Source organism: Triticum aestivum, chromosome 3D, assembly GCF_018294505.1.
Source record: "Triticum aestivum cultivar Chinese Spring chromosome 3D, IWGSC CS RefSeq v2.1, whole genome shotgun sequence".
Taxonomy (NCBI): domain Eukaryota; kingdom Viridiplantae; phylum Streptophyta; class Magnoliopsida; order Poales; family Poaceae; genus Triticum; species Triticum aestivum.
The window spans coordinates 500,664,939-500,675,491 of NC_057802.1; the positions used below are offsets into that span (position 1 = coordinate 500,664,939).

The 10,553-nt window shown below is 39.6% G+C and overlaps 1 protein-coding gene across 1 annotated transcript; it reads left to right on the forward strand.

Moving 5' to 3' along the window:
- The first annotated feature begins 758 nt into the window (after positions 1-758).
- LOC123079995 (structural maintenance of chromosomes protein 2-1) lies at positions 759-10,085 on the forward strand. Its single transcript, XM_044502850.1, has 21 exons — positions 759-1,211; positions 1,733-2,413; positions 2,501-2,644; positions 2,729-3,019; positions 3,147-3,332; positions 3,437-3,601; positions 3,686-3,745; positions 3,869-3,931; positions 4,053-4,144; positions 5,146-5,242; positions 5,714-5,830; positions 5,917-6,135; positions 7,056-7,196; positions 7,297-7,464; positions 7,659-7,843; positions 7,979-8,072; positions 8,158-8,246; positions 8,372-8,597; positions 9,409-9,483; positions 9,606-9,742; positions 9,820-10,085. Exons 1-20 carry the CDS (start codon positions 894-896, stop codon positions 9,720-9,722), a joined length of 3,528 nt encoding a protein of 1,175 aa, XP_044358785.1. The 5' UTR covers positions 759-893; the 3' UTR covers positions 9,723-9,742; positions 9,820-10,085.
- Positions 10,086-10,553: the final 468 nt, after the last annotated feature.

Sequence of the window (10,553 nt, forward strand, 5' to 3'; positions counted from 1 at the left end):
CCATTGCCGCCGTCTGCCAAAGAGAGAGGAAGGGTATCATACAATACTTCATTTATTTAGATGTAGACTCATTTTGCTTCGGGAGGCGTTATGTTACGGTAACATATTATGTTACCACAAACATCTACTACCTCCGTCCTGGTTTATCGGTCTTCATTGTATTTTGTGCCACATTTCAACCATAAATTTAACTAACAAAATGTTTATGTATGTCACAACAAATTATATCTTGAAAATTATGTTCAAATACAAATTCAACGATATAACTTTTGTTGACATCCATTAACATTTTGTTAGTTAAATCTTTGGTCAAAGTTTGGCATAAATTTCAAAGTGGACCCCTAAACTAGGGCGGAGGTAGTATTTCTTTATTAACTACTCCCTTCATCCCATAATATAAGATGTTTTTTGACACTACGTGTACTTTCTATATAAACGAATTTGCTTTGGTATGCGTTATGTTACTAGTTAAGTTACTCCCACTATGACCAGCTTGAGAGGATATACTGGAACCTGTTGAAGATTCTCTTATAGAAATAGCATAACAAGTCAGAAAAAACACCCCGCAAAAATGTGATTTCGCAAAAACGACTCTATTTTTTTTTGATCAAGCAAAAACAAGTCTAGGAAAAACAGAGAACAAACGCCTTACGCGAAGCCCAACCAAAGGCCCATGTTACCATCTCAGCCCAGGAGCATATGATACCACCCGCCCGTCGCCATCTCTCCCTCGCCTCTACTTCCCCACTAGCAGTCGCCAGTCCACTCCACACGGCGGAAACCATTTCGAAACCCCATCCCGAAAATCCCCCGCCCCCCCGAAAACTTTCCCGCTCGAACCCCCCAAACCCTAGCCGGATCTCCCGCCGGCGACGCCCCCGGCGGCCGGCGAGATGCACATCAAGGAGGTCTGCCTGGAGGGCTTCAAGTCGTACGCGGGGCGGACGGTGGTGCCGGGGTTCGACCCGCTGTTCAACGCCATCACCGGGCTCAACGGCTCCGGCAAGTCCAACATCCTCGACTCCATCTGCTTCGTGCTCGGCATCACCGACCTCCGCGCCGTGCGCGCCGCCTCGCTCCAGGAGCTCGTCTACAAGCAGGGCCAGGCCGGCGTCACCAAGGCCACCGTCTCCATCGTCTTCGACAACTCCGACCGCGCCCGCTCCCCGCTCGGCTACGAGGACTCGGCCGAGATCACCGTCACGCGCCAGGTTACGCATCCCCACCCCCCTGCCCCGACTTGCGCTGCCCGCCTGTCCTTTTGACGCCTCCCTATGCGTGTGATTGGGTTCCGTGGGTGAATTTCTGAAGGGGATTTGGTGCGTCCCTTACACTTCTGTCCTTAGTGGTTCAAATTTGACGCTAATTGTTCAGTCGGGAGTTGTTGTCCGTCTGCCCGTTGGTTCTCGAGATCGTGATACTGACTGGAGGTGGATTTTAGAAAGGATTTTAGGAGTTTTGTACTATGGATATGGTCTAGATTTAGGTCGTTGCGGACTTTTGGCATTCCAGTATTTATGCGGAAGAATGTTTTCCACTAACAGGCAATAATGCCTTGTCAAATTTTCTAATTAATTCACATAATTGTGCATGGATCTGCTTTAACTTAAGTCGCTATCTGCAGTTTATTTAATTTTTGATAGGATTCTTAATCTTTGTAGTGTTTCTGTTGTGGACCATTAGTGCCTCCAGCTTTACTGAATACTGACAAGCTACTCTCTTGTATCTGTAGATTGTAGTTGGTGGACGGAACAAATACCTTATAAATGGCCATCTTGCACAACCTTCCCGGGTGCAGACTCTTTTCCACTCTGTGCAGCTTAACGTGAACAATCCCCATTTTCTAATTATGCAAGGACGTATCACGAAAGTGCTGAACATGAAGCCTCCAGAAATTCTTTCCATGTTGGAAGAGGCCGCCGGCACAAGGATGTATGAAATGAAGAAGGAATCTGCTCTTAAAACACTTGAGAAGAAGCAGAACAAAGTTGAGGAGATCAATAAACTTCTTGATGATGAAATCCTTCCTGCATTAGAGAAACTTAGGAAAGAGAGGTGCCAGTACATGAAATGGGCCAATGGTAACACTGAACTTGACCGACTGAAAAGATTCTGTATTGCATATGAGTTTGTTCAAGCTGAGAAGGTGCGAGAAAGTGCACTCAGTGATGTCAAACAAATCCAGGGAAAGATTGTTGAACTGGATGAAAGCACAGAAAAGCTAAAAGCAGACATAGATGAAATGGACAAAAACATAGCTACCTTAACTGCTGAAAAAGAAGCCAAACTGGGCGGTGAGATGAAGGTTTTGTCAGATAAAGTGGATAAGCTCTCACATGCACTTATTAAGGAAACTTCTCTGATGGATAATCAAGAGGAAACTCTAAGGTCAGAGGAAAAGGCTGCTGAAAAGGTAATGCATTATTTATTTTCACGTCCCTCAGTACCCACATTTATTCCAAAATACTTACAGTGTGGCATATATGCCATCTGTTTATAGATCCTGAAGAACATTGAGGACATCAAGAGATCTATTGTTGAAAGAGATGCAGCTGTAAAAAATGCAGAGGACGGTGCATCTGATATGAGTAAGAGAGCAGAGGATCTGACAAAGGAGATAGATGATAGCGAGAAAGAATATCAGGTATGCAAACTTTTGCAAATTATAGAATGTATAAACTGACAACTTGACTTTGAGTTCCTGGATACTAAATTCTACTTTACACAGGGTGTGCTGGCAGGAAAAAGCAGTGCGAATGAGAAGAAATGCCTAGAAGATCAACTTAGAGATGCAAAAGCTGCTGTTGGAGAGGCAGAATCTGGACTAAAGCAGTTGACGACAAAAATAAGCCATTCTGAGAAGGAGCTGAAAGAGAAGAAAGCTCAGATGAAATCCAAGCGTGATGAAGCTACTGCAGCTGAGAAAGAGCTGAAAGCTAGGACAAAAGACTTGGATGCTATCAAGGCATCCATGGGGTCTATAAATTACGGAGAGGGCCAGATGGAAGCTCTGCAAAAGGTATGCAAAAAAGATCATTTTCCTGTGGCATAAATGGTGCATATTACTATTTTAGAAGTTCCTTAACGGGTAAGCAATGTTTGGGAACTGTTTTTCATCACTCTTTGTGTTCTTCCATCATTCATAGGATCGATCAACAGAGGTAGAGGTGGTTCAAAAATTGAAGGACAAAGTTCGTGCACTTTCTGGTGAGCTGGGCAATGTGAACTTCAGCTATCAAGATCCTGTCAAAAAATTTGATAGATCAAAAGTCAAAGGAGTAGTTGCGCGGCTTATTAAGATAAAGGATAGCTCCACGGCAACAGCATTGGAGGTCTGTTTCAGCAAACTCCTCATTTTGGTTCTGAAGTTGATTTCCCCTTTCAGTGAAGGAACTGGTTTGGATGCATCAGTTTAATTCCTAGTCAAATTATGCAGGTTGCTGCTGGAGGCAGGCTATATAATGTGGTTGTTGACACAGAAACCACAGGAAAGCAGCTCCTACAAAACGGAGGGCTCAAAAGGAGGGTAACCATAATACCGTTGAATAAAATCCATACAGGCACTATACCTGATAGAGTCCAGCAGGCGGCTCGTAGAATGGTCAGTGAATGTTTTGTTTTCATTCGTTGGATATAACCTTTTTGCTGACTTTTGAGAATGTTATACTGATTTGTATGTATGTAGGTTGGAGCTGAAAATGTAACATTAGCTCTAGAATTGGTTGGCTATGACGAAGAAGTAAAGGTTAGTATTTTCATCCTATGATTGTATAATTTGTATTAGTTTTTACAGTATTCTGCACTATGTATATGCCTTGTCATTCATTATATCAACAATCTTAAATTTTGAAGAGATTCCTTATTGCAGAATGCTATGGCTTATGTCTTTGGCTCGACATTTGTATGTCGAAATATGGAGGCAGCAAAGGAGGTAATGTAGCTTTCTTCAGAAATATGTTCTAGTCATTCTAGTTCTAATTGAGTCTGCCTATCCAAGTATAATATATATTCAGTGTTGGTTCTTACTGATACAGTTGATTCTCTTGTTATAGATTGCCTTTAATAGGGAAGTTGGCAGTACAAGTGTGACTCTTGAAGGTGACATTTTCCAGCCTAGTGGGCTATTGACCGGAGGTAGTCGCAGGTAATATTATGTCACATTTCACATTTCACTTGGTGTTAATGTATGCATCTGATTTATTTTCAGATGAATTTTGAAATGGGTGTTCCTTTCCTTTGCCTTCCTGTTGTTTCGGATCATGTAGTACATTTCTTTTATCACCCCTCGGCTTTAAAACTGTCAAAGTAGCCCCAAAGGAATTGACTACTGTTTAAATAACCCCCGAGACGGTTTTGGCACTGTGGTAGGTGACATGGCTGAGGAGGTGGTATGTCACCTCCACATCATGTAAAATGTTAGGAAACAAAATAAGTCAGGAAAATTAGTTTACTTTTAAGTTGAATTTACAAAAAGCCTGTAATTTTAATAATTTTTAAAGGATTCCAAAACGGAAAAACTATACTTTTCGAATTGTTTGGAAATATGAATTGATCAGATTTTTGATTCTGGAACAGATTTTACCTGTTGTGTTGAAATTTCAAAATTAGGAAACAAATGAATTTCTTTTGTCATCCTGGGAACTTTTTTCTAAAATAGGAATAATTTTACCTGGGCCATTTCTTTTACCTGTTAGCTTTTTAGATGATGTGGCGGACAAGTAGGTGCCACATGCTGAATTGTCAACCACCCCGCCTGTCATGGTGGTAAAACCACACTCAGAACGATATATTTTGGGATCATTTTAATGGGATTCAACTGCTTAGGGGCTGCTAAGAGGGTTTTGAAGCTCAAGTGGTTATGTTGACTTGGCCCCAAAACCTCAGGGGGGTGATCTAGACTTTTTCTAAAAACAGTTGTTTTTCCTTAGCATTCTTAAGGGGCTCTAGGGTAGGCAGACATGTTCATCAGGCGTTATTTTTTTGGTACTTGTTGGTCATAGTCAAAATTTCGAGCAGATATTGGGCATCTTTGGCATCTTATAGTTGTATTTTCTGGAGACAAGCTAGATTACTTTCAGAAAACAAAACAAGTATATTGGATTTGTTGTCATTTTATCTACTAATCTGATGAGATAAACACTACAGAGGTGGCGGGGACTTGCTAAGGAAACTCCATGAATTAGCTAAAGCTGAGGCTGATCTCTCTGAACATGAGGACAGGCTCTCTGTTATTGAACAGAAGGTATTCACTTAATGCAATGCCACTACATGCTATCCTGTTTTCTTTTGAGTACATATGTATTTATAGTACTCTTCATGATCCGGGATCTTCTTATGTTATGTGATTATGTGATGTGATACTACAATATTCTCTACAAACCACATTTTGCTGTTAAATATCTGCCTTCATCTGTGAACTGAAAGTTTGTAAAACTTTGGTTTTGCAACATAAGAAATAAATGACATTAGCATGTATACACGATGGTCAAGAAGGAAAATTAATTTATGGTGCTACCAATTAAAATCTAATTGATCATGCATTGTACATTAAACACACATTAGTTTTTGTTTGTTTAGTACTGATAATTATCTCTCTTCATTGGTATAAACATGTTATACATTGGCATCATAACATTGGTTAGATTGATTCTTTTTAATGGAATGCTTTACAATTGTCTGATAAGTAGATATTTTGATTTACCTTGTTTTGCAGATTGCTGTGCTCCTGCCTCTGCATAAAAAGTATGCTGAGTTGAAATCTCAGTTTGAACTCAAATCATATGATCTGTCATTATTTCAAAGCAGAGTTGAACAAAATGAACATCACAAGGTATTATTATTTTTATGCCACCAATATGGTTACCTTACCACATTCAGCTTCAAATTGGATCAACAATTGTTCTATTTGTACTTTAGTTAGGTGAACTTGTGAAGAAACTTGAGCAAGAACTCCAGGAATCAAAAGAAGAATTGAAGGAAAAACAAGTGGAGCATAAAAAATGTGTATCCACTGTTTCTGATTTGGAAAAGACAATTAAGACTTATGGCAGTGAACGTGAAGGTAGGCTCAAAGCTCTAGAAAAAAAGATAAAGTCACTGAAATCGGAAATGCAGGCCATGTCGAAGCAATTAAAGGTTGGTTTTCTGACTCTGTTTTTGCCATAGGTGATTTGCATTTGTCACTTGCAATATTATCTAACTTCTAGCTCTAGAATGATTTCTTTATGGTCAGTAGTGTTCTTTTATAGGATTGTCCTTTTCTTTCACGAATGGATTGTCCGGTTATTTTATGACATGCATGTTCTGTTAGATATAGATAACTGAGATACTTTCATTAATCTGCTTATTGTTAAAGATTATAAATTCCGTTGACTGCCATTAGTCAAACACAAGCTCCTGGTGTAGATGCGTGTAAGTTTGCAGGGTACCGTCCTGTTATTGGTCCAGAATCAATGTTCAAAAAAGTGGAAAGCGTAAGGCCAGCATTGGACGCGCTTAAGCACGCTTAAGCATTTTTTAAAATTGGCCAGAATTTGACTGTTTTTGAATAATATGCACAGGAAAATAGGAAACATAGCACATAGATAATTGAAATAGCATCTAAAATGCAGTTCATACCATAGCAAATACACATCACTCATCTGGTTCACACAGCAAGCAAAATAACAACTAAAATGCAGTTCAGTTCAAATAGATATAGCCTAATAGAGATCATGTTGCCAGAATCTGAAGGAAATAGTTCCCAAACGGACCCTAATAATAAGATAAATGGCATATTGCCATTATTGCGCAAGCAGCCAAACAGAAGTAGTTCAAAAACAGCCAAGTTCTGTCCATTTTTTTAAAATGGATTAATCTACCACTTAGGCTTAAAATGCTTTCTTTAACACTGTGCAGAATATATTTGGACTATAGTGTGCCTGGTGACTACTGAATTTTATGTATTATATTATGTTCACAACTTCATTCTGAGTTTTAGTTCAGTCCTGAGCATTAATCCCAGCAGTTTAATGAATAACATATCTGTTGTTTCTATGTTTGCTTATCCTGAATAGGCTTATCAAAGCGAGAGGGAGAGGCTTATTATGGAGAAAGATGCAGTTGCTAATGAACTTGCTTCGCTTGAAGAGCAATTGATAACTTCGAAAGCTCAGATTACTGCGCTGTCTGAAACCTGGGGCACACATAAGAGCAAGGTAGTTCAATATGCGGTGTAATGGCTTATTTGTACTTAACTACCAGGCGTTACATTTCATTAATTAAAGTATTTCCCTTTGTTTCACTGATCACATGCAGGTTGCTGCCACAAAGCTAGAGTATGACCAAGCTGAATCTGAGCTCAATATTGGTCGCTCCAAACTGAAGGAATGTGACTCACAAATAAACAGCATCTCCAAAGAGCAGCAAAAACTGCAGCAGCTACTGGGTGATTCGAATGTCGAAAGGAAGAAAATGGAAAATGAGGTACTTATTGGGTCTAATCTCTGGTGCATATTTTTGCTTTATAACTGAATTTTTTCAGTATTGTACTTACTGGGTATGTGGTGCATATTTCTACTTTATAACTGATGTTTTTTAATACTGTTCTGATTGTGTAGATGGTGAATATTTCTGCTTTTATAACTTACTGTTTTTTAACTTCTTAATATATCATACAGGTTAAGAGGATGGAGATAGAGCAGAAGGATTGCTCTTCAAGGGTTGATAAGCTAATGGAGAAGTACAGTTGGATTGCAACTGAGAAACAATTGTTCGGAAAAAGTGGTACAGATTACGACTTTGCATCGTGTGAACCACACAAGGCGAGGGAAGAACTTGATAATCTCCAAGCTCAGCAATCTGGGTACATCTTCTATCTAAAAAAAAGTGAAATAAGGAAAATTGCAAGTACATCTAATGTTTCTGGATAGTTGTTCTCTTATCAGCTGTTTAATTTTCAATGCAACGAACTGACTTATTACTTCACTGTCAAATGCAGTCTTGAGAAGAGGGTCAATAAGAAAGTTATGGCAATGTTTGAGAAGGCAGAGGATGAATACAATGATTTGATATCGAAGAAAAATATTATCGAGGTAGGTCTTGCACATCTAAATTTCTTGATAACCTGGGATTAATTTTGGTAGCAGCATGCAATATACCTTTTGTTGTCATCTTCAGAATGACAAGTCAAAAATCAAGAAAGTGATAGAAGAGTTGGATGAGAAGAAGAAAGAGACCTTGAAAGTTACATGGCTCAAAGTTAACAAGTAAGTAACCTTTCTGTAATCTTTCCCAGCAGATGCACCACTGCATGAATATTGCTCATACTCTGTAATGATAGTATTCTCTTTACTCACAAATGTACAAAGTTAACTAACCTCTGCTCCTGTAGGGATTTTGGGTCTATATTTGGTACTCTTCTACCTGGTACAATGGCAAAACTTGATCCTCCTGAAGGTGGTACCTTCTTGGATGGTCTTGAAGTTCGGGTGGCATTTGGAACAGTCTGGAAGCAATCTTTGTCTGAACTTAGTGGAGGACAGCGGTCCCTTCTTGCTCTTAGTCTTATTCTGGCGTTACTTCTTTTTAAACCTGCGCCGCTTTACATATTAGATGAGGTATGTCTGCATGTGATTTTGTATTTCAATTGCTTACCGGTTACCACCATCTCTAATCTGGCTGGTCATACTACAAACTAGCATAGCCAATTAAGATTAGCAAGACTGCGATGCAGTGTTCCTCGAAATCACATAACAGATTTTACAGAGACAGTTCACTGACACTCAAAATCAGCTTCAAGGCTGGCTGGAACTTGATCTGTCTTATGATCAGGCATTTTATGATGTTTGGATTTTGGAAATGATCAGTTAACAGTTAAGACTAAAACAACTATTACTGGCCTGAACATGATTCCATGACACCTGGCTGCAAACATTTAGTTTGCTGTTTTATATTTTTCTAGACCATGGTGGAAAGTATACCATGATATGGATTGGGAAGATTGATAGTCTGATACTGCATAGACTCCATAGTGCACCATTGCATGTTATTGTGATGTTTGATCTCCATTGCTTGATACAGTGATTCTGATCTTAACATATAGTGTGATATGGACCTAAAAGTTTGATTATTACCAACACTAGCTTTCAAAAAGAATCAGGCCAATATTTTTCATTTCATGCTCATATGGATAGACTGGTTTATCTAGAAGTCCCTCTTCTGTCTGGTTGGAACCTTTGTTCCTGGCATGCCACATTTGCTGTAGATGTAAATTCTTGAGTTTGAGCAAGATGATTCTACCATGTTTCTTCTTTTTAGTCCCATATGCTCTATGTTTGAGGTATTTGCAAGTTGTTTTGATACACAGAATAAAAATCAAATTAATAATAATGTTCCTTTTCAACTGATCTGGATGTCCCTGTACTGCAGGTTGATGCCGCCCTTGATCTGAGCCATACCCAAAACATTGGTAGAATGATAAAGGCACATTTTCCACAGTCCCAGGTAATCTTGCTCCTCTAGATGGTGCAATCTTGTCATGACTCATGTTCAGTTACCGTCTGTATGTGTGTGTTGGGAACATTGTTTCATCCTTTCAGTTGACGATTCAAATTTGGTCATTGCAGTTCATAGTTGTGTCGCTAAAAGAGGGCATGTTCAACAACGCCAACGTGATATTCCGAACGAAATTTGTGGATGGGGTGTCGACTGTGACACGTACAGTCCCTTCGAAACAAAAATGATAGTCATGCTTTATCTGAAGGTATGCTCTGAACTCTAAATTAGGTTGCTTACGACTAAAGGCTGTAATCAAATAATGGCTTACCAATTCTTATTCAGGGGTGCCTAATTCAGGGACACGACTGTGAAGAACTCTTTGGTCATGGCAATCAACTAACCGGCTTCCAATGTTCTGCGGTAGTTGGATTCGCCACAAAGTCTCAAGCCCCTCACTTGTAGGCTATTGGCATCACAATATGTTTGCAAACCTTTGTACTAATTCAATATTAGAACATGTCGTCATGTTGATGTATATATTTTTTTCTTCTGTGTATCTTGGCCTGGTGGCGTATTATATTCACTCTATATTTGTAACTGTTTGTCTCTGTCTAGGGTCTATTTTTGTGTGATACTCGAGCACTTTTACTATTCTAGAGCTAGCTGTTTCCTAAATGGGTGCCATGGCTTCCTTTAGCAGAACCAGGGTGTTTTATATTCCATCCGTGAAAAGAAAGGGTGTTTTATATTTTGGGGATACAAAATATTCTTTTTGTCTCGTAATATGTTAAAAACACTCTTATATTATGGGACGGAGGGAGTAGCACACTCTGGAAGGTCACCAAACCGCAAATAACGGCTCTTTTGACTGACATCCAATCCACCGCGACTGTGCAAGACTGGCTCGGTTCTTTGCCAGATCTGCTTGCCTGCTGCATGCCATGCCGCAGACCAGCGCGTGCTGCAGGAATTAGAAAGGCCACCGTGAAAACAATCGATCTCAAGGCATTACTAGCCCGGGTTGGACACTGAAAGTGTTGGTGAGACCGTGACAACTGACAATCCCATCATTTCCG